This window comes from Mus pahari, chromosome 5, assembly GCF_900095145.1.
Source record: "Mus pahari chromosome 5, PAHARI_EIJ_v1.1, whole genome shotgun sequence".
NCBI classification, from domain to species: domain Eukaryota; kingdom Metazoa; phylum Chordata; class Mammalia; order Rodentia; family Muridae; genus Mus; species Mus pahari.
The window spans coordinates 53,072,957-53,097,106 of record NC_034594.1 but is presented as its reverse complement, the minus strand read 5'-3'; the positions used below and the strand labels follow the sequence as shown (position 1 = coordinate 53,097,106).

Genomic DNA, 24,150 nt, shown 5'->3' with positions numbered 1-24,150 from the left:
ACACTCCAGAAGAGGGAGTCAGATCTTGTTACAGATGGTTATGAGCCACCATGTGGTTGCTGGGATTTGAACTCAGGACCTTTGGAAGAGCAGTCGGGTGCTCTTACCCACTCAGCCATCTCACCAGCCCCAGATCACACTTTTTAATGTAGTTATTTATGACCATACCACTTTTCAATCTTTAAAAATAGAAATGTTATAAATGTCCTCATACATATTTTGGCATATATAAGAGCTCATTTCTGTTGAGAACATACCTGGTATGAGACTGTGGAGTCATATAGCAGGTTTATGTCTAGTTTAGTGGATAATTCCTGGTTCCTAAATAGTTATATTTTATATTTACTTAGCAGGGTTTAAACCAACCAACCAGTCACTTTAGTGAGATTGCCCCGTAGGTAAGGACACTTACCCTTGAAAACCTAAGTTTAATAACCAAGAACCATATGCTGGAAGGAGAGAACCAACTCCCATAGAATGTCCTCTACCCTTTACATGTGTGACGTGACACGTGCACATACAAACAAAAACATAAACAACCAATAAATCAACTAACCCACCTATCCAACTAAACTTTACCACCCCGGAAAAGCATTCATAGTAGTCTAGGATTAGACAACTACATTTATTAAAGGTTTATTTATTTATGTATGTACTTTCCTGTATGAGTATGTGTACATGTAATGTAGGTCTGTGCAGAAGCCAGAGGATGTCAGATGCTCTTCTCTATGATTTTTTTCTTACTTCCAGGCAGGGTCTCTACCCGAACCTGGGGTTTGTGTTTTCCTGCAGGCTGGAAACCAGCTAGTCCTAACATTCTTCTATCTCTATCTGTTGAGAGCTAGGGTATAGGTGTGAACAGGATGTAGCTTGCTACATTTGGTACATGGGTACTGAAATTTGAACTCCAGTTGCCATGATTATGCAGCAAGTGGTCTTAACTACTAAGTCATGTTTCCAGACTCATATTTTAAAAGATGACTTGTTTATTTTTATGTATATGGGTGATTTGCCTTCATCTATGTCTGTACACCATGTGCACACAATGCTGGGGAGGAAATAAGGGGGCATCAGAGTTATAGGTGATTGTGAGCCACCATATGGGTGATGGTGATTGAACTTGGGTCCTCTGGAAAAATAGTAGTTAACCACTGAACCATCTCTCCAACCCCACATCTGTATATTAAAATTAGTTCCCAGGTTATTATAATATAAAACAGCCTCAACTGAGGACCTTTATTTCAACATGTACCTACTATGGGCAAAGTGTTTTAATTGTTACACAAAAAACTTAAATACAAGCCTGGTACTGTAGTGCAACCCCATAATCCCAGTCCTCAGGAGTCTGAGACAGAAGGATTGTTCCAAATTTGAGAGAGAATGAGTTTATGTGCACTATATGTGTGCAACGGGTTGGTAGTCTTGAGTGCTTTAAGAAAGCTGAACAAGCTATGTGGAGCAAGCTAGAAGCAGCACTCCTATATGGCCTCTGCATCAGTTCTTGCTCTGACTTCCTTGGACTACAAGCTGTAAGAGGAAACAAACACTTTCAACCCCATTACTTTTAATCATTGTGTATTATCATAGCAAAGAAACCTTAATTAAGATACTGACTGTATGAACCTGATGACCCCAGTTTGACCTGTGATCCCAGCACTCCTATAGTGAAATGGGAAGCAGAGACACAAGTGCCCAGAAGCCTGTGGAGCAGCTCACAACAGGAGAAACCAGACACAAGGCAGAATGTTTGAGCGCCAACTCTCCAAAGTTGTCTTTATCTTCACAGGAGTGCATGGCACAGTCACACCCACACCCACACCAATAAATACTCTTAAAAGTAAAACACAACATTTAGAAGGTAAAAAATCTGAAGCAGTAGAGAAAGGTTCTAGAGCCACAAAGCAGCAGCTAGAGCCAAAACAATGGTGAACCTCAGGCTGGAGAGGCGGCTCAGAGGTTAAGAGGTCCTGAGTTCAATTCCCAGCAACCACATCACATGGTGCTCACGACCATATGCATGGATTCTGATGCCCTCTTCTCATGTGTCTGAAGATAGCTACGTTGTGCTCACATATATAAAATAAGTAATCTTAAACAAACAAACAATGGTGAATCTCACTCAAAGCACGCAGTACCGTTTTAGAAAGTTCACTTCCAGACTCCATGATGCGCAAACATAAAGGGATGATCTCTGTGGTCAATAAAAAGTTGATTACTTCTTGCTCATCTGTTTTAACCAAGGCCCCTAAAGAAAACATGGATAGCAAAGGTATTTTAAAGAAAGCCTTTCAAATTATATTTACTCTGTATTGTTCATCAAAAGCAAGAAATATGACATACAGACTATAGTTTCAGTGTCAGGGAATCCATTTCATAACCATTTAAACAAAAAGCAAAAAAGAGTCAGATGTAGTGAGTCATGAGTGTAATTCCAGCATTGGGACGGGCTAGAAGATACTGTTGCATTTTAGGCCAACCTGGACTACAAAGAATTATAAGACAGAGAGAAGGAGAATTGGGGGAAGGTGAGGGAGAGGGAGAGAAAGGACAGAGAGAAATTCATGTAGGCACATTATGCATGAAAAAAAATTCTTAAAACAGAAAGATTTACTGAATTAAGTTTTTGCCAGACATGATACTCTCTCTATAATTTGAAGCTAAAAATCAGATCTTGATTTCTGATTCTCACAGCTTTATTAACAGTATTAAGAATGGTGCTTGTGCCGGGCAGTGGTGGCGCATGCCTTTAATCCCAGCACTTGGGAGGCAGAGGCAGGTGGATTTCTGATTTTGAGACCAGCCTGGTCTACAAAGTGAGTTCCAGGAGAGCTAGGGCTACACAGAGAAACCCTGTCTCAAAAACAAACCAAAAGCAAAAACATACTAACAAACAAACAAAAAGGATGTAGTTTGTAAGCACTTACTAGTAAACAGACGATGTCAAAGACAAAAAATGAACAAGCTATAAGAAGTGAACCAAACACACAACTTAGACCACTATTATCAGCAAGAATTTCAGGCTTACTAAATGTCCCTGATAACTTACCTAGGATATCAATGCCATTCAGTTGGTAGTGTACTTGCCTAGAATGCATAAAATCCTGGGTTCTATCCCCAGCTCCACATTAAAAACCATATCAAGTATGATGAAGTACGCTTGTAATCCCAGCAATTTGGAGGTGGAAGTTAAAAGGATAAAAAATTGAAAAAATTTCAAGGATATTCTCAGCTACATAGTAAGCCTGTGACCAACCTGGGCTATATGAGACCATGTCTCAAGAAAAACAAAAAAATTACTTACCAATAACTCCAAGGCTGGTGAGCCGAAGATATTCAAAGGGACGAGTTTTGCTGACTGTGTGCAAAAAGGGGTACAAAAAGAGTGGGATGTGTGCTGCCAGAAAAGCCGACCTGAAAGAAAAGACAACCACAGTCAGAACCCAGAGCCCATGTCTGAGTCTGAGACAGAATGTGTGACTGCCAGGGGGAGGAATCTTTAGAAAAGAATTCCACTGGCTTTTTGTGACCAACATTCTTAATGTATGGTGCTCTGCCTGAGGAGACATGTGTTAGTATCTGGAGATGTATTTGTCAGAAGTGAGAGATGTTGAAGGCTACTTAGCATCCAGCCACAGAAGCCAGACAAGTCTACACTGCTGAGAAGGAGACCTTCTGACTCACCATAAAGACTCAGCACGAGATGTCTATGTGGAACAGCAACCCAGGCTAGGGTGACTGAACAACACAATTTACTTTTAATCTGCACTAAATGCCTTAAAAACAGATCGACTATAGCCAAACAAACAAACAAACCCCCAAAACAACAATCAAGCCACAAATGTTAAAGGCAACGTGTTGCTGTATATCTACACAGAACCTAGCACTCAGGGCCTGCTAGAGCAGGAGAATTATGATCATGAGTCTGGGGCTAGCCTACAGACATTGTCTCCAAAAAAAGGGCAAAAGCTACTTTAGTGGGAAAGAGATTCTTCAGGAGGCTGAAAAGATGGCTTCTAGTGATTAAGAAAATTTGCTGGGACCTGAGTTCAATTCTTCTATTTAAAATAGTTTATAACTGCCTCTGGTACTTTCTAGTTGCAGGGGGATTTTCCAGGTTCCGCAAGCACCCAGACAGGGGTGGAAGCTGGGCACACGCATATGTCCTTGAACACACAAGCACAGGAGCGCTCACTCCCGCACGCAGAGTGACCTTACTATGATGCTAATAGTGACTTTCAACTTCTAAATTCCCAAGTGATAAGATTACAGATATACCCAACTATGTCCAGCTACTTTGCTGTGCTTAAACATATATTTTTCTTTTTTTTTTTTATCGGCTTTTTATTTATTCTTTAAGATTTATTTATTTATTTATTATATGTAAGTACACTGTAGCTGTCTTCAGACACTCCAGAAGAGGGCGCCAGATCTTGTTACAGATGGTTGTGAGCCACCATGTGGTTGCTGGGATTTGAACTCAGGACCTTTGAAAGAACAGTCTTACCTGCTGAGCCATCTCACCAGCCCAAACATATATTTTTCTTTCTTGGTTAGGCATACCAAATACACCAAACATCTTGAAAGCATTTGAACTTGCAACTAATACAGAAAATCATCTACTATTATTTATGTACTTCTTTTAAGTGAACATAATTATTCTCTTCTTGGATAATGAGACTAGGAAAGTCTCACTACATTAAGTAGCCCAGACTGGCCTTGAATTTGGAGTAATATTCCTGCCTCTGCTGTCCCAGTGGTGGAATTTTAAGTCTGTGCCACTAAGCTCATCTAAGATAAAGTTCTTAGCAGCTTTTTTAAGTTTCTGACAACTAACTAAACACTAAGACTTTATAAGGAAACTAGACAAAAAAGAAGGCAATTAAAAGCTACAGCAGACTGTTTATCTCTATTTGTATGTATGTGTGGTAGGGAGTGATATATTCATGCTCATTTCTCCTTCCACCATGTGAGAGTCCTGCGGATGGAACTCAGGTTGTCAAGTTTAGTCACAAGCTTCTTTACTTGCTGACCCATCTTACTGGCCGCAAAGCAGATTCTTGAACAGGATTTTCTCTATTTTTTTCACATATGACAATATGGCAATAAGGTTATACCTTGCATGTCAACCCCTAACTAAATTACAGAGGCTGCCTAGAATTCTAAACTAAGGACTCTGATGCAAGGTGTAATGGCACACACCTTTAATCCCAGCACTGGGGAAGCAAGAGGTAGGTGGGTATTACTGAGTTTGAGACCAGCTAGAGTCCCTAGACAGCCAGAGCTACATAGGAACTGAAGAGGTTTGTAACCCATAGGAAGAACAATATCAACCAACCAGACCCCCCAGAGCTCCCAGGGACTAAACCACCAACCAAAGAGTACACATGGAGGGACCCATGGCTCCAGCCGCATATACAGCAGAGGATGGCCTTGTTGGGCATCAATGGGAGGAGAGGCCCTTGGTCCTGTGGAGGTTCAATGCCCCACTGTAGGGGAATGTGAGGGCGGGAAGGCAGGAGTGGGTGGGTGGGGGAACACCCCCATAGAAGCAGGGGGAAGGAGGATGGGATGGGGGTTTCTGGAAGGGAAACTGGGAAAGGGGATAACATTTGAAATGTAAATAAATAAGTAAAATATCTAATAAAGTGAAAAACAAAACAGAAATCAAATCTGAATTTTGTGAGAAAAAGTGCCCACAAATATTTACTTAATTCCTATTATATGACATGTGCCGTGCAACAATCTTGGCCCAGTGCCTTCCACAATTTAGAAAAGAGAAGTGTCCATGTGCCTATCATATATTATCTTTCCTGTGATATGACCATTGTTCTTTAAAACTTTGCTGTTGTAAGATGACTCTGATTAAGAAAACATAAAATAATTACTTAATTTTGTTTTTTTGGAGCAGGGCCTCACTCTTTAGCAAGTCTCCTTCCTGTCTGAGCCTTCTGAGCACTGGAATTATAAGTATGAACAACCATGGGAATCCTAAAGCTCTGTTTTTATATTTGGGATTGAATCACTGACAGAAAATATCCTTTAAGGTAGCAAAATCTTTCCTCTTAGAACATAGAAAAATCACTAAATTAGTAAATTGTTCTTATGTTGTTAAAAGGTACGGAATTGTATTTTGCTTCATTTTAAAACATGTCATACTTAATTCAAATCTGTAACCAGAAACTAAAAATAGCTATCAAAGTTAACAATGTAGAAATATATATATGTCAACAGTAACAGAAAAACAAGAAAAAGGTGGGTATGGTGGTATACACCTACAATCCCAGCACCTAGGAGACAAAGGTGGAATGATTAAGAGTTTAAGGCCAAGGCTGGTGTGGGGGTGGGGGTAGGGGTGAGGGTGGAGGTGGAGGTGGTGGGTTGGCAGCAGCAACAGGTGGAGCTCTGTGAGTTTGAGGCCAGCCTGGTCTACAGAGTAAGATACATGACAGCCAGGGCTACACAGAGAACCCTGTTTCAAATAAACAAACATCCCCTTGCTCCACCCCCCCCCCAAAAAAAAACAAGAAAAAGAAAGACAACTTAAGGCCAGTTTCAGCTATGAAAACAAAAACATTATGTCTCAAAACAAAAGAAACCAAGCAACCTTCCCCACAAAGATCCACCAACTCCAAAACCAACAGATAAAACATTACATACAAAAAAGCCAAGAGACATATAGAAAGTATATTAAAAATATCCAACACACTAAAAACTGTAAGAAAAAAGTCACTGCCATGAATGAGCAAAAAAATAAAGAGTTCTAAACACTCATATTCATACACTACATTGCATCTCCTCTCTCTGATCACTCAGCAAAGGTATATGAGTTCCTATAAAATACTCACCCACCTCCACTAATGTACCAACACACCCAAAAAACATTTACCTGGTCTCCGGGTGTGAGGCCACACACTGTAGCAATGCTAGAGCATTGCAAACTCTGTTAGACTGGTGTGCTGTCAAGGTTGGAGGGTTGATAGATGGATAAATATTTACAATTTCCTGAAAAATGAAAAGAATCCCAGACAGTAATTAATCACAAATTACCAGTGTCACAGCATAGTAACTTTAATTCCTGCAGAAACTGAATTATCCTTTCATTACAAGCATACTAAACTAAGTAGGCAAGACCTTTTCCTATGTGTCTGCAGGAATACTGCGTCTCCTATACTTCCCCCTACATTTTGCAGCTAGTCTTTATTTGACTGTTCTTTATGTGTGTTGGTATTCTGCCTGCATGTTTGTCTGTGCCCAGAGGCTAGAAAGAGGGTGTCAGATTCCCAGGAACTAGAGTTATAGCTGGTTGTAAGCTACAATGCAGGTGCTGGGAATCAAATCCAGGACTTCTGGAAGAGTAGCCAGTGTTCTTTACCACTGCATTGAGCCATCTCTCCAGACCCTGTAGCTAATTGAGGGACCTGTATTTTTGTAACTTTAAGAAGTTGTACTCTACTTCATAGTGAGACCTATGCTGAATATAGTTCCGTTTATTTTAGCTGCAAATCCTTTCTTAACACTAAAAGATTCTTGGCTACATGTGTTAGGAACAGCACATGAATTTCCCAAACACATTTGAAAGAATATTAGTAATTTAAGGAGAAACTTTATAGCTATAAATGGTAATCATCATTTATTCTAATACCTTGGTATCTTAGGATTGTTTCATATTAACTTATTTTCCACCTATCACCACTCTGTCCTGACCGGAATTTTAGTTATTCTTGGTTTTACTAAATTTTTTTGTTGTTGTAGTGTGTGTACACATCACAGCATACATGTAGAGATCCGAGGACAACCTGCAGGATTCAGATCTCTCCTTGTACCCAGAGATTAAACTCAAGTTGCCAGGCTTGGCAACGAACCACCTTAGCAGATGTATTTATTTATTCTTTAACGCACATGGAAACACACCTTTAATCCTATAGCTGCCGCCACCATGCCTGGCAATCCTATAGCTGCTATACCTTACTCTCAACATATCCCCCCTTAGACCATGTCTATGATCCTCATACTATTTCTATATTCTTCCCAGCTATAACAGATCTACCACGCTGTTTTTCTAAAAGCTGTTCCTCAATGTAGCTCTTAGATTCACCTGTTAAACACAGATTTTAAGGTCTGCTTCTCAGATCAACTAAATTCAATCTCCTGAGAACCCCAAAATATGCATTTAACAAATACCTCTGACTTCTTAAGAATGGAGTTTTACAAATGTTAATATTTAAACAATCATTCCCAAGTCTTCAAAAATCATTTGAGCACAGGAAGAGAAAAACACAAATGTGACAAACATGACTGAATTCCTACTTGTGGATACATACCCACCTGTAAAAGTGCTGCAATAGTACCAAATGAATGCCATAGCATGGGTGCAAGGTCAGGGACAGACTCTCGCTTTTTGCTCAGCTCCAACAAAGCATTTTCCCTTGTCTCAGGACTGGACAGTTCATTGATCCACTGATAGATCTTCTCTCTGTCCACTTGGGCTAGTGCAGTAGGCACAGGCTTTAGGGGAAAACAAGAAAGCAAATATCAACTTAGTACAACTAAACCAAGTCTTACCCCTCAGTGTGCTTTATAAGCATGCATATTTGTAAGTTAGAGAGGCTTAAACATATACATTTGATCAAAGTAACTCAACCTGTTTGACAGTTAATGAGCCCATGTTTAGGAGGCTATGTTAGAGGTGTGTATTTGGGCTGAACTGAAAAATATACTAGGATGCTTACTATTGTGATATTTTAAGTCAAAAAACTAACAAACAGCCATCAATAAGAGATGGTGTAACTATAGTGTGGTACATCTTTACAATGGAATATATTATGTAGCCCTTTATGAAAAGTCATTGTTTGATAGGGACCATACTAAATAAAATTAGTGAAACACATTCCTACAAAAAGAAAGGATACATGTTTAGATTATTATATCATCTTAAAAAAAATTAACAGAAACATAGGCTACAATTTAGCTTGAAGTCCTTTGCCTACCTAACTTTCTTAGAACAAGTCCTACAACACTCTCAGAAACTAGATCAGCAATATAGTTTCTACACTGCTCAATACATTCCAAGCAACCTTCTCCCAAGTGCTGTCATACATACACCACCACCATAAACTCCAAGATCTCTTCTTCCACTAAGAACTAGCCTGTGACTTGTATTCAACAAGCCTGTGCCTCAATTTTCCTGTAAGCCACCAGATAACATGCTATGACACTTGTGTACCAGGTCCCATTCTCATATATTCCCTTCCCAGAGCTGATTTGATGCCAGTAGTTTGTGCCTCTGCCATAAGACCACCTCAAAACTCATGACCACCTCCTCCAGAGGTGATCTGTGGAGGTCGTGGTCTCCATTTAACTTTGATCCAGAACCACTTCAAATGTGTCCTAGTGAGGCCCTCAAAGGCACTAGCTTCAGTTCTGCAGCCATTCTAGCAGCAGGAGGGCAGTTTGGGGCCTACCTGGGTTCCTCTTATCATCCCTAGTCACTTCACCCCTACTTCAGTAACAGCAGAACTTAAGTCAACTGAATATGTATTTGTATACAGTAATATAAAATTGTCTTTAAAGTAAAATGTGGCCATGAATTTCAAAGAGAACAAGAAAGTAAGGGTACACGGGAGAATTTGTGGGGCGGAATGGGGGAAATTATGTAACTATACTATCTCAAAAAATAAAATTTTATTAAAAAAACAAAACAAAACCAGGAGCTGTTACTTTAAAAAGAAAAGAAAAGAAAAGAAAAGACAAGACTTATTTAGGGATGATCTAGAAGTATATGCCTTTACTCCAGCATTTGAGAGGCAGGGCAAGTGGATCTCTCTCTATCTGAGTCTAAGGATAGCCAGGTTTACATAGTAAACTCTAGGCTAGCCAAGGGTATGTAGTAAGACCTAGAATAAACTGTCTTAAAACAAACTAACCACTAAAGAAATAAATAACTTATTTATTTCTATTTTATGTGTCTGGGTATTGTGATGGTTTGTATATGCTTGGCCCCGGGAGTGGTACTATTAGAAAGTGTGGCCCTGGGCTGGTGAGATGGCTCCGCAGGTAAGAGCACCCGACTGCTCTTCCAAAGGTCCTAAGTTCAAATCCCAGTAACCACATGGTGGCTCACAACCATCCGTAACAAGATCTGACTCCCTCTTCTGGAGTGTCTTCTGAAGACAGCTACAGTGTACTTACATATAATAAATAAATAAATCTAAAAAAAAAAAAAAAAAAAAAAAAAAAGAAGTGTGGCCCCGTTGGAGTAGGTATGTCACTGTGGTTGTGGGCTGCCTGGAAGTGAGTGCTAGCAGTCTTGAGATGAAGAGGTAGAACTCTTAGCTCTGTCTGCATCATGCCTGCCTGGATGCTGCCATGATCCTGCCTTGATAATGGACTGAACCTCTGAACCTGTAAGCCAGCCCCAATTAAATGTTGTCCTTGTAAGAGTTGCTGTAGGGGCTGGAGAGATGACTCAGAGGTTAAGAGCATTGACTGCTCTTCTAGAGATCCTGAGTTCAATTTCCCAGCAACCACATGGTGGCTCACAACCATCTGTAATAGCATCTAATGCCCTCTTCTGGCTTGTCTGAAGACAGTGACAATATACATACAATATTTAAAAAAAAAAAAAAAAAAAAAAAGAGGGTGGGAGGGAGGGTAGCCTTGGTCATGGTGTCCGTTCACAGCGGTAAAACCCTAAGAGAGTTTACCAGTACCAGGGACGGGGGGTATTGCTGTGATAGAACTGACAATACTTTTGTTTGAAAGAATGTGGAAGAAAAAAAAAAACGAAGAAAGAATGTGGATTTTGGGACTTTGGATTTGGAAAGCAGTAGAATACTTTATTTTTTTTAAAGATTTATTTATTTATTATATGTAAGTACACTGTAGCTGTCTTCAGACACTCCAGAATCAGATCTTGTTACGGATGGTTGTGAGCCACCATGTGGTTGCTGGGATTTGAACTCCGGACCTTCAAAAGCGCAGTCGGGTGCTCTTACCCACTGAGCCATCTCACCAGCCCAGTAGAATACTTTAAATGGGGCTTAATGCGCTATCCTAGTAGGACTATGGAATGAATACTTTGCTGCTAGGAGTTATTTGAACTGTGCTGACCTGGCCCTAGAGGATTCAGAGAAGAATTTCAGTCTGTGGTGTATGATATTTTCGTGAAGAATGTGGCTACTTTTTGCCCTTGTCTTAAGAGTGCCTGAAGCTAAGATGGAGAGACTCAGATGACAAAAGAAGTCTCAGAACTACCCAGCAGAGACTTTGTTCTCCGAATAAGTCTCATAAAGAGCATTTTGAACAAGCATAATAAGCTTAGAAAGGAAAAATATAAAATATATGGTTTGGGTATTAAAGGGGTACCAGGAAGTGAAACAGCTGAATCCTATGTTCAAGGAGATAACAAATTAAGGGAGTGGCACTTTGGGGCAAGACCCTACACAGCTAAATTTAGATCCAAGTGTGGTGATACACACCTTTAATTGCAGGAGATACGCATGCAGATCTGAGCTCAAGGTCAATCTACAGAGCAAGATCCAGGACAGCCAAGCTTAGGCAGTGAAGGAGTTGGAAAACAGAAAGCCAGTGACAATGTAATAGAACAAGGGGGCTTTAATCCAGCTCCTGCAATGCAAGCAGCAGAGTTTGGCAGCTTTGGCTTTATGGCTCTGGCTTTAGAGTCCAGAACAGAAGGAACTACTGGGACAATTTGATGCTGGTCAGCTGGAGCTAAGAAATTAGTGGTGATTAAGAAGAGACCAGCACCACTGAGGTGAAATTTTCTGATAAGTGTTTACTGAGAGCACAAAGAAGCTATGCTCCAGAGAGTGCCAAGGTTGTATTTCGTGCTGCAGCTGTACTTACTTGGTAATGGTTAAGACTTACCCAGGTGATACTGGTTTTAAAGGCATGAAGTACTCATGAAGAACAGCTGAGGTTTAGCATTGTGAGAGGCCGTGAAAAGTCATTGGTGAAGGTGCAACCTCAGCTGTAGTCAACAGCTAGGACTGAAGGGGTCATGCAAAGGATTTGAGGCTTGGCACCATGAAGTGAACCTATGAGAGGCTATTGGTGAAGCCTAGTTGCAGCGGAAGACCCCAGTATATTGGAGATGCCAGTAACATGGGATGATCACCAAGAACAGCAGTAACAGTGGAGTGGATGGATCAAACTGAGCTTAGAGTGCTACAGAGGGTGGAGCTAAATAAGTGACACCATCCCTTTGGAAGAGCCCAAAAGACCATATGTGGATCCCAGGCACTGAAATGAGAAGCTGTTACACTGAAGTTGCCTTGGAGATCCCAAGATGTTTGAGATGCCAGAGCCATGGGCTATCCGCTGAGGAAAACTGCTAACAGGGAGCGGAACCAGCCCAGGAGAAAGAAGTTCATTACATTCAACAAAGATGAAAAAGGAGTTGGAGAGCTGAAGACCACTTTGACATCAGCCATGGAGATGAAGAGTTTGGAGTTTGCCCAACTGGTTTGCTGTCTTGCTTTGGGGGTTACAGTTAAGTGATTGGATGAACCTCAGAAGAAACCTTGAACTTTGGACTTTTTAACACTGTTGAGATTGCTATAGACTATGGGGACTTTGGAAGTTGGACTAAATATATTTTTTATTATGCTATGGCTAGATATGGTCCCCACAGACTCATATGTTTGAACAAGCCTATGGAGCCAGGGAGCGGAATGTGATTGTTTGTATATGCTAGGCCCTGAGAGTGAGTGGTACTATTAGAAGGTGTGGCCCTGTTGGAGTAGGTATGTCGTTGTGGTTGTGGGCTTTAAGATCCTCATCCTAGCTACTTGGAAGCGAGTATTCTGTTAGCCTTCAAATGAAGAGGTAGAACTCTCAGCTCTGCCTGCACCATGCCTGCCTGGATGATACCATTTTCTTGCCTTAATGATAACAGACTGAATCTCTGAATCTGTAAGCCAGCCCCAATTAAATGTTGTCCTTAGAAGAGCTGCCTTGGTCATGATGTCTGTTCACAGCAGTAAAATACTAAGACAGGTATTATACCTGTGTATGTGTCTGAGCAACACATATATGCAATGCTTGAGACCAGAAGGGTGTCAGATCTTCTGGAACTGGAGTTACAAATGGTTGTAGGCTGCTATGCTAGTGTTAGGAATTGAACCTCGGTCCTCTGGAAAAGCTGCAGCTGCTCATAACTGCTGAGCCATCTCTCTAGTCTCCACATCATCTCACTGTTAGGCACTATCTTATAATACTATTCTTATTATTAAAAAATTATTTACCTTATTTTATTTATGTTTATATGAGTCTGTGTATGTGTATAGCACATGCATACATGTGAGTACCCAGAGGCTAGAAAAGGGTATCCCGGGGCTGGTGAGATGGCTCGGCGGGTAAGAGCACCAACTGTTCTTCCAAAGGTCCCGAGTTCAAATCCCAGCAACCACATGGTGGCTCACAACCACCAACAAGATCTGATGCCCTCTTCTGGAGTGTCTGGAGTCAGCTACAGTGTACTTATATATAATAAATAAATAAATCTTAAAAAAAAAAAAAAAAAAAAAAGGGTATCCCTCAGACCTGGGATTTTTGAGCCTTCCAATGTGAATGATAGGACTCAAACTTCAGTTCTCTGCAAGTACAAATTCTTAGTTGCTGAATCATCTCTTCAGACCCCACACCTTCATTTCATAGATGAGGAATAAGGCATACAGAAGTTATTTAAAATTTAAACACCAACCAGGCTCATGCCTATAATTTCAAAACTCTGGAGGCAGAGGCAGTTAGATCTTTGCAAATTTGAGATACCTAGTCTATGCAGCAAGTTCTAGGCTACCTATAGATAAGACTGTATCAAAACAAAAAAAACCCTTAATACAGGTCGTCTAGCAAGAGCTCAGACTCTTAATATCTTTGCTAATGTTGCTTATTATCTGCCTGGAAATCAGATCAGATATAAAAATGTTCTTTCTTTTTTAGGGTTACGGGTGTTATGCCCACCCATACAGAGCCTGAAGAGGACTTTTAATAATGCATTTTGACTTAGACATATAATTAATACAAAAAAGTCTCAAACATCATGTTTAGTTCAACAGATTCTAAAAGAAAACCTAGTATCAAAAACGTCATTGTTAGGAGAAATTCTCTAGTTATAAATAAGATTACAAAGCACTAAATATAAATTTTCATGTGAAAGTCTATAAAACTTTTACATAATTACATGAAAATAACTCAGACAGGAGTTATAAAATATATACACAAACAAAGTAAATAAAATAAAATTAAAAGTTAAAAACAGCCGGGCGTTGGTGGCGCACGTCTTTAATCCCAGCACTTGGGAGGCAGAGGCAGGCGGATTTCTGAGTTCGAGGCCAGCCTGGTCTACAGAGTGAGTTCCAGGACAGCCAGGACTATAAAGAGAAACCCTGTCTCGAAAAACCAAAAAGTTAAAAACATGGGCTGGAGAGATGATCAGCCGTTAAGAGCTCTCCCAGAGGACAAGGGTTCAATTCCCAGCACCCACATGTTAGCTTATAACTCCTACTCCAGGGGATCCAACATCCTCATATAGACAAACATGAAGTCAAAACACCAAGTACATAATAATTTTTTAAAAAAATGTAAAAACATAAAAGATCCTAAATGGCAAGTAACTAAATACCACCATCTCGAACAGGGAGCCTGAAGTGGCTTAAGATCCAGTTTAAGTCAAGTGTGGTGGCGTGAGCCTTTAATCCCATCACTTAGGAGGAAGAGGCAGGCCAATCTCTTTCAAGTTCAAGGCCAGCTTGGCCTACATAGCAAGCTCCAGAACAGCCAGGGTAAATAAACTGAACACCCCTCCAAAATCCAGTTTGCTCCCCCTATCCCCCATCCAGCTTAGCTATCTATACAGTTTCTCGGCCTATGGTAAACCATTCAATTCTGTCATGGTTAATGTGGAGCTAAGTAATTAATGTACTAAGTAACTACCAGTTTCAGGCAGTTAAAAAAAAAAAGGATCTTAGAAATTATTTAGTTCTGTTGTAAGAAACACCAACTTTAAGTATAATTTACATACAATAAAAACACACCCATTTTAAATTCACATTTCACTGAATTTTGATGAACTTACATATCTCAATGGCCATCACAATTATGATATAGGTTACTTCTATTATCCCCCCAAAACTCTCCAGGGCCTTGTTCAGTAAGCCCATAATCTGGTCTAGACAACCATGGGTATTTTCTGCTGCTGCAGATGAGGCCTGTGCTTTCTAGGAATTACTGGTAGGAGGTATGGTTCATTCACTTTATCCTAAGAAACAGGTTAATAAAGGATTAACATGCTCAAGGTCACACAGTGACTGGCACAGTTCAATTTATCTAAAGCCACTTTTCAGTATCCTTATCTGGTCTATGTGATTGAAATCAAACATCTTCCCTTCAAGTTGTAGAAATTATTTCTTATAACCATAACAAAACTTTACTATTGTTACACTACAGTTTATTAACAGTTGGATTTGCATAGTGAGTTCAACTGTTAATACATACCCAGTCACAAAATCATCTGAGAAATTTAATTTAGACTATTAATTATCATCCTCAATACTCAGACCAAGATTAAAACAGGGCTCTACTCCAGCGCATATTGTATAGTCCCTTGTAACTCAAACATCATCAATCCACCTTTCATTAGCATGCTACTTTACATAGTATGAGTGCAGGTGTGGTATATACATATGTGGGGCTGAAGGGTACAGAGACGAGGTTCTCACTGAACCTGGTACTATGCTGGTAGTTAGCAAACCCTAGTGATTCTTCTGTCCATAATCTTGGAGCTTTGGGGCCACAGATGTACAGTCATAGCTGGCTTTTTATGTGAGTACTGGGGACTTGAACTCAGGTTCTTATGCTTTGAGCAGTAAGTGCTCTTACCTTGTTAGCTATCTCCCGTCATCCCCTTTATTAATTTTGTAAATAACCCTTTATTGCTTTCTGTTTGTGTAAAATAGAAAAAAGAAATTTTGTTTTGATGATAATAGGATATTATTTCATAATGGTAAAACCATTGTATTGTATTGTATTATAATTCAACTTTTATAACTGTCTCTTTAGTGAATAACACCCTGCATTCATTGTCCTTTAATAGTACTTCCAATTTCCTTGCTAAAGGTATGGTCGTCCCCTACCCCCCCCCCCGAGTGTGTGTGTGTGTGTGTGTGTGTGTAAGACAGAGCTGGGAATAACTCAGTAGTAGATCACTTGCCTAGTACATATGGGGCCCTAAACTCAATTCACAGCAACACACACACATAAACAGGGGGTGGGGTTGGGGGTTGGGAAGGAGGAGTAACTTTAGGGCTGGGGAGATGGTCCAGTCTGTAATGTGCTTGTAAGTATGGGATCTGAGTTTAATTTCTGGAACCCACCTAAAAAGCTGGCTTTGGTTGCCCATGTAATCCCAATGTTGTAGAAGCAGTCAGATCACTGAGGTGTACTGGCCAGCCAACTTAGTCAAACCTGCAAGATCCAGGTCAGAGACCCCAATTCAAGTACCACTCCAGAGGAACAACTCTCAAAGTTGACTTCTGGTCTCCGGACATGAACATCCACACATATAAACACATCACTAGTTTTCATTATTAAGCAAAAATCAAGCATCTTCAAGACTTAGGTTACTGTAGGAATTGCTACATGTAATACCCCATCTCAATTCCTAGCAAACTGTATTATTTTTTTCTGCTCAGATCAAAATAACCTAACAGTATGAATTGTGGACATAGGGGATGATGAAGAAACCGGATCAAATTTGTATCCTTCAGTCTTGTCCCTTATCAATTATCCTAATGTCTGGTACAAAAAAATTGTTAGAGCTGCCATGTGGGTCAAGCAGCATAACACATGTTCTTAAATTTATGTACGGCACTATAAATGTAGTTTGAAGAACTATATATTGAGAACTTTTTATAAGTAGTATACCATGGGTTTTTGTTTTGCTTTTTGAGAGAGGGTCTATGTAGCCCTGATTGTTCTTGAATTTGAAGAGATCTGCCTGCTCCTGTTCACCAAAGGCATGTACTACTATGGTTGGCTTAATGTGCCACAGTTTTAACAGCTACTCAAATAATGCATTAGGGAGGGAAAAAAAAACAAAAACAAAACAAAAAAAACTACAGCATTAGAAAGCTTGAAGTGTTCCTTTGTAACAAATCTATTGTGCTGAGATTTCTCAGTGTTTCCTCTAAGAACTGCAAAATCACTAGAGAAAAAAAACAACACAGCTGGCCTTCAGTTATCAATCAGGCTGTACAATGAAGGAAATGAGTATGTGGCTTACATATATACTTTATCTGTGCTTAAATAAATACACACACACAAACACACCCCTAAGGAAACTATTGTCTCTTAATTAAGAACAATTATAAACAGAGACAGGATATAAAATATTACTTGCTCTGAAATCAACTTCATGAAGTGGTATGTTCTTAATTTTTTTTTTTTAATGAATGTTTATTACTTTGTATTGTGAGTTCCAGGGATTTAACTCAGGTCAATACACTTGGCAACAAGTGACTTTACCCACAAAGCCATCTCACTGGTTCCTGAAGCAATGTGTTCCTCTATAGGTCTCAGTAACACTTAGCTGGGTTGCTTGCTTTTTTCCTTCCCTTTTGAGACTGCGTCTTACTGTGTAACTCTGGCTGGCCTAAATAAAATGCTCTGTATACCAGGCTGCCCTTGAATGCAGAGATCTGCCTGCCTCTGCTTCCCTGGGTGCTGGGATTAAAGGCAATGTCATGCCAATCAGATTGTTCACTTTTGGGAGGAGTCTCTGGAGACTGAACCAAGGGTGTCACACATGCTAGATCAAAAACTCTGGTATAATTACTATCTCTCAACATCTAAAAAAATGTTTTCTAAGACAGTCTTATTAAATTGCTAGGCTGGTCTTGAACTTGTGATCTGCCTGTCTGAGCTGATACCACAGATGTGCTGCCACCACGCTCTGGAGAATGTTTTTTTCTTTTTGGTCAGGATATCACTATGCTATCATGCTGGCTTGCAACTCTCCATATAGACCGGGCTAGCCTCAAAATTCACAGAAATCCACTTGCCTCTTCCTCCCAAGCACGGCTATCCTAACTATTTTCATGTTTTATGTAGTCATTATGTCATGTTGTCTCATAATGTAATCGAAATACATTATTTTCCTGATAGCATTTCCCCTTGGTGAAACAAAGTGAAGCTGGCCTTTGGAAGTGTCCTTAAACTATGCTGCTTCCAATATGGTTGTGAGCATAGCCATTCAGTCAGCATTATTTGTGTGCTTACCTTGTAGTAGGAACTGTCCCAGTGGTGGGGAAAACAAGTGAGCAGGCCTCACTAAATACTTGCCCCTGACTTCCAGAAGACAGACAACTCACAAGTAAAAATAAGAATTAAAAAAAAAAAAAATCCAGTAATTAAACCGTGGGGTCGGTGCTCGATATGAGAAAATGTTGGGGTTACAAGCTACTCTGAATATGGTCGAAAAAAGTCACTCTGAGGTAGACTTGTGTGTACGTATGGAGGCAGAGTCCTAAGAAAGACATTCCAGGTAGAGAATATGCAACAGAAAAGTTTATATACTTCTTAGTCGGAGCTTAGGGAGCAAGTGGCAAAAACTAAGCCCATAAACGTGACTAAGGACCACATCATGCAGGGCTTGTAGGCCAAGAAGGAGTCTATTTTCTCTAATCTAACCGGAAGTCATAGTGCGACTCTAAGGAGGTGTAATACATGATTTGCTTTTCTTAAAAAATAAAACGCGAGGAGCGAGAAAGGCTTTAAAGGCAGAGAATCTTAAGTCAGATATTCTTTGGCTTTCCTCATGCAAAAAAGCAAGTGGCTTGAGCGAGAAGCCCATTTCCGAACCACTGTGATAGATGTGCCAAGACGAGGAGTTCAAGGATCACGGGACCAGAGCGAATGGCCGGGGCATTATCCTCATCCCCGCCGACGCCCAGCACACACAACCGGCGTCCAGAATCTGACGCCAGGCGCAAGGGAATCAATGAAGGGCCTGCTGGGGCAGCGCGGGGCGCGGGACCAGGCCTCGGCGCCGGCAGACAACGCGAGAGGCCGCGCGCCAGGCCAGGAGAGGGGTCGGGAGGGGACAGCGGGGGTCCGGCTCCGCCACGGTCGGCGGGTGGAGACTCCCCGACCTTGGGGGCAGGAGCAGCCGGACTCAGGGCCCGGACCTGGGAGCTAGAAAACAGGCTGAGACAGACATCCGGGCGGGAGCAACCACTCACCGCTGCCGTTGCCAGGCTGTGCATGTTTGGAGCCGCCGCCGCACCGCTCCTCTCGCCGGACGCACCGGACCCCCGTCCCAGCTTCAGCGGCTCTGCTGCCCAAGCTGAAGAGCCGCCATCCGCCTCCGCCTCGCTCCGCCCCCTTCTCTGGCCTTTGACCTCTCACCTCCGACCCTCCGCCCACCCCAGCCCTTTCCCGCCTCCCTGACCTCGGCCTAGCAAATAATCCCAAAGTATGTTCTTTGAACCTTCAGATTCGGGATCAAAATGACGTCTGCAAACTACTGGCCCTCCTATCCCTCCAGCATCGCAGGTAAAACGCCTGAGAGACTTGAACTCTGACTTCCTGCCGAAGGCCAGAGAAGGGCGGGAAAAGGCCAGCAGGCTTGGAAGGACACGAATTGCGCATGCTCAAGCAGGTGGCGCGTGAGGAAAATGGTGGGAGGTCCAAAGTTGGTAAAGTGGACAGTGCGCGTGTGTATGCGCAGGTGTCGTCACGGCAGGGGCGGGGCCGCCGGGGTTAGGGGCTGGGCTTGGTGAGGGGCGGAGCGAATGCTTGCGGGGCGGGACTTGCGCGCTTACGCGCTCGCGCCTGGACTGGTTGCGTCGAGGGTGCGTGCGTCCGTACGTGTTTGCGTGTAGTCATAGTTCCCGCCATCAGCGGGTTTAGGTGTGCTAGGGGAAAGACCGGCCTCGCTCTCTGGGGCCAAGGGAGCCCCTTCCTTCCGAGCCTTTCGGCTCCACCCCCTCCGCGGGAACTTTGTGCTTCCGGCAAGCTTGTCCGGAGCTGGGACCCTCTGGCACAGGTAAGGCGAGCCGGGACAGCTTCTGAATTGAGCCGTTTTCCCCGGCACCCCCCCCACCCCGTGCGGTCCGCCCACTCGGCGTCCACTTCAGAGTTCGCCCGGCTGCTGCTTAGCCCTCCCCGGGTCCTTGGACTCCCTATGCCTTACAGGTGCCCTGTTCGAGTGTTGCCCCTTTACTTCTTTAACGCGTCCGTGCTGTCACTTGCTTTCTGCATCCTAAATCTGGCTTCTCTTCACCAAGGTTCAGGTGGTCCCAGCGTTCCACCCTGCAAGGCCTGCTGTCTTTACAGGTGACTTTGTTGCCACATATCCATCAAGTCCTTGAATGCGATACTCACCCGCCCTCTTGACCATTCTTTACTTTCCTACTCCTCTTAGACATTACTCGCTGAAAGGGAGTGTAATTTTTGACGTGCCTTTGGTTGCTTCCCATATCTAGCCAGTACACTGACGATGTCTAACCAATTTTAAATCAAGATCTGGCAAAAAAATAAAAAGGTAATAAAGTTCCGTGTCGTTGGAGAGTTGTACTGTAGTGTTTTTCAGATATTCCTTTGGCAAGTTACAGTACCTGATGAGTCTATAGTTGAAAGAGCAAATCTAAGAGGGAATGTTAAGGCAGCATTTTGGTTTATTGGGTTAGGTATTAGAGGAGACTTCTGGGCTAGATAGACACTAGTGTGTTTGTATGATATGTTTGTCATTTGTCATGTTAATATTTGGATGAGTTTCCAAAAGAATAGTGTTGAATAGTAGCAAAAGTTAATGGAGGGACTGAAAAACCCAAGGACAGATGTAATCAGTTGGTAAGAAATTTTGTCAGGGTAAATTGATTTGGTTTTGAACTGGGGGTTCTCTTCTGTTGCCCTTCCATTTCTCTCTAAGCTTTAAATTCTGCTATATGTTGGTAACTTGAGATTTTTAATTTTCAGCTCCATATTCAAATAGCCAACTGTCTGCTTAACATCTCAACTTGATTTTTTCCCCTTAGGAATTTCAGTATGACACCTTTAAAAACTAGAGTCTTGATCTGTCTCTCTGTGCCCAAATTCTCTCCTTTCCAGTGTTCACCACCACAAGCGGCATGTCCATTTTGATGCCACATAGCCATTTGTTCAGTGACACTGGGTAGGAGCTTCAGAAGCAGTCTTGCTTTCTTCATCCTGTGTGTTCATATCCTTTCCAAGTTCTGTTTTACTTCCAATATATGTTTTGCATCTATTTCTGACCTTCTTCACTTTGACTTTTCTAGTTCAAACCACAGTTCTTTTTCATAGGGACTTGATCTCCCTTGTTCCTATTCTCACCTGTAGAATAGGAATAAGAGTTCTTAGCTTACCTGGGTAATAGGCGGGGGCAGATGGACCTCTGGGTTCAAGACCAGCTTGGACTACAGAGTGAGTCCCAGGATAGCTGGGGGAGGGGGGGAGATAGTGGGGAGGGCTACACAGAAAAAAACCCGTCTCTACAAACAAACAAAAATTCTCACCTTAGTGGATTATTATGAGTGCTATAAATTCTCTAAAGCTTTGACACTCAGAATCTGGCAAGTAAGAATTATTATTGTAATTATGAGTTAAAAACACTACTTTCTTATCTGATCTCCCTGGGTTTTATTTTGTTTTGTTTTTCTTGTTTTCTCTTCTTCCCAAACTCACCACTCTATTTATCCATTCATTCAAATAACATATAATTTTTTTGCTTGAAACCCTTCAGTGGCTTTCTCACTGCCAAGGTACTCATTACTTTAAGATAAAATGTAAAATAACATTATGGGGATACAGTTCAATTGTTGGATGCTTCCCTAGCATGCACGAATCCCTAGGGTTTGTTTGTTTGTTTGTTTGTTTCTTTGTATTGTTATTTTCGAGACAGGATTTCTCTGTGTAGCCCTGGCTGTCCTCTGGAACTCACTCTGTAGACCAGGCTGGCCTCGAACTCAGAAATCTGCCTGCCTTTGCCTCCCAAGTGCTGGGATTAAAGGCTTGTGCCACCACCGCCCAGTGAATCCCTAGATTTGTGCTCCAGCACCACATAAAGCCAACAAAGACAGGAGGATCAGAAATTCAAGTCCTCAGATATACCAGACTAGTCTATCAGTCTCTCTCTCTCTCTCTCTCTCTCTCTCTCTCTCTCTCTCTCTCTCCTTTAAGGAAAACATTTCAGAATAAAATTCTATATAACATGGTTCTTTCCTACTTCTTTAGCTTCACCTTCTGACCTCTTCCTTTCTTTTAATTAACCTCCAGTCACACTGATTTAATTTATGTAGATATATAATGTATCTGGTTTAGACTTTTGCATACACACTACTCTGTTTATCTGGATTGTTCCAGCACTAGTGCTACCATCCTTCAATCAACTTGTGCCTTCGTTTTCAGTCTAAGTAATAATTTCTCAGAGAAGCATTGTTGATTTTTTTTTTCCTCTACTCTCAACCCCTAAGTTGGATAAAAGCTATTTTAGGCAGAACCCTCTCCTGCAAATACAACTGACCTCTTTTACACACACACACACATATACTAGGTAAAAAAAGTAAACATAAAGCGACTCGTTTTCACATTCATTTCTCAAGAATTGGTTAGATGAATCAAATTGGAAATTACATAAGCTTGTAATGATGTAAAGTGTAAGATGCTGTAAGAACCATCATGTGTTTTGAAAGCATCAGTCTTCAGATACTCTTATCAGAAGAATTCTACTGCAAAGGACACATCAAAGGAAAACAGGTAGAAATATGGCTCAGCTGGTACTTGGTTAGCATGCTGGAAGCCTGGATTCTATTTGAAAATGAGCAGGGGGCAAAGAACAACTGAGGGGCTCCAGGTAAGGATTTTTTTTTTAAACTTATTGCTGTGTGAATTAGGAAGAGGATTGTGTGAAACCATTCTGATTTCAGACTATCTAATGGAGGTAAATCTTTTCTTTTGTAAATTAGAGATAAATCTTATAATTATTTTTTCACTATGACATGAACTTTATCTCCTTTGTATACTTACTGTATGTAATTTTAAAAATTATATTATTGGTGTGGTGTCTGTGTACATGTTCATTCAAACATGGCATGTATGTTGATATGGTCAGAAGACATCTTTCAGGAGTCAATTCAGTCTTCACTGTTGGATCCAGGGACCAAACTCAAGTCATCAAACTTGGGCAGCTACTTCCTTTTCTGGTTGGGCAATTCTTTACAGGTTCTGTTTTATGATTTTTTTTGTTAGGAAAGAAAGTTCTTGAGAATCCGTAAGAATAGTTTATATTTTTTAGCAACAGGTTAAATTGAGACTAGTAAAGATGAGGGTTCGTTTGTTTGTTTGAGACAAGGTTTCTCTCTGTAACCCTGGCTGTCCTGGAACTCTCTGTAGACCAGGCTGGCCTCAAACTTAAAAGAGATCCGCCTGCCTCTGCCCCTGAGTGACGGGATAAAAGTCGTATGACATCATGTCTGCCTTAAACTGGGTCTTAAGCCACTTCAGGCTCCCAGTTCAGGATGTGTTCATTTATGATGGTATTTAGTTACTTGCAAGATGAGGTTTCTACAAATAAATAACACAGTTCTTGGTAAGTAAAGAAGTCAGTATTAAAGTTTAATAACATGTTTTAGGGCTTTAAGAATTTATACTGAAAACAATAAAACAGTAGTGTTATAGATGTCAAACACAAGCAGTTGGTTTTATTTTCTAGTTTGCAGCGGAGTTAACAGTACTAGTATCAGGTACTTAGTTAGCACTTACTAGTATACTAGACATCTGCCTAAGTGCTTGTGGTTATATATCATGTGCCGCCCCGATTAGGGAGAAGACGATAAAATCAACTAGGGTGGACTTTAGTTCCTAAGAAATAGAGAATGGTTCTTTAGAAAGACTTTGTAGAAAAGAATTCATTGATGGAAAAAAATTCTGAGTCTGGGAAGTGACTCAGAATTCATTGATGAGGATGAACTGTGGTAGTGGTTCAAATATGGGTTCCAGCCAAGTGTAGTGGTATGTGCCTGTAATCCTAGCCCTTGAAGAGTGGAAGTAGGAGGAACAGTAGTCAGCCTCCACATACATAGTTCAAAGGAAGCCTATATTACATGAAACCCT

The 24,150-nt window shown here is 41.3% G+C and overlaps 2 protein-coding genes across 5 annotated transcripts in view; one reads left to right on the top strand and one right to left on the bottom strand.

Annotated features, from left to right (window-relative positions):
- Cnot9 (CCR4-NOT transcription complex subunit 9) overlaps nucleotides 1-19,661 on the bottom strand; it is a 25,228-nt gene extending 5,567 nt beyond the window's left edge. Inside the window, exons 1-5 of one of the 2 annotated variants that reach the window (XM_021197653.2) lie at nucleotides 19,260-19,661; nucleotides 8,326-8,505; nucleotides 6,887-7,002; nucleotides 3,302-3,411; nucleotides 2,136-2,245 (exon numbers count right to left, since the gene is read on the bottom strand). In XM_021197653.2, coding sequence (XP_021053312.1) covers nucleotides 2,136-2,245; nucleotides 3,302-3,411; nucleotides 6,887-7,002; nucleotides 8,326-8,505; nucleotides 19,260-19,283 — 540 coding nt within the window. In that variant the 5' untranslated portion in view covers nucleotides 19,284-19,661. The remainder of the gene's footprint in view (nucleotides 1-2,135; nucleotides 2,246-3,301; nucleotides 3,412-6,886; nucleotides 7,003-8,325; nucleotides 8,506-19,259) is intronic. The other variant, XM_029538472.1, reaches the window with a different exon arrangement.
- The window catches only part of Usp37 (ubiquitin specific peptidase 37), a 70,219-nt gene continuing 65,565 nt past the window's right edge, over nucleotides 19,497-24,150 (top strand). For 2 of the 3 annotated variants that reach the window (XM_021197652.2, XM_029538470.1), the window contains exon 1: nucleotides 19,925-20,065. The gene's annotated coding sequence lies outside the window, so the exon portion shown is untranslated. Of the gene's footprint in view, nucleotides 19,573-19,924; nucleotides 20,066-24,150 lie in introns of those variants that run through there. The other variant, XM_029538471.1, reaches the window with a different exon arrangement.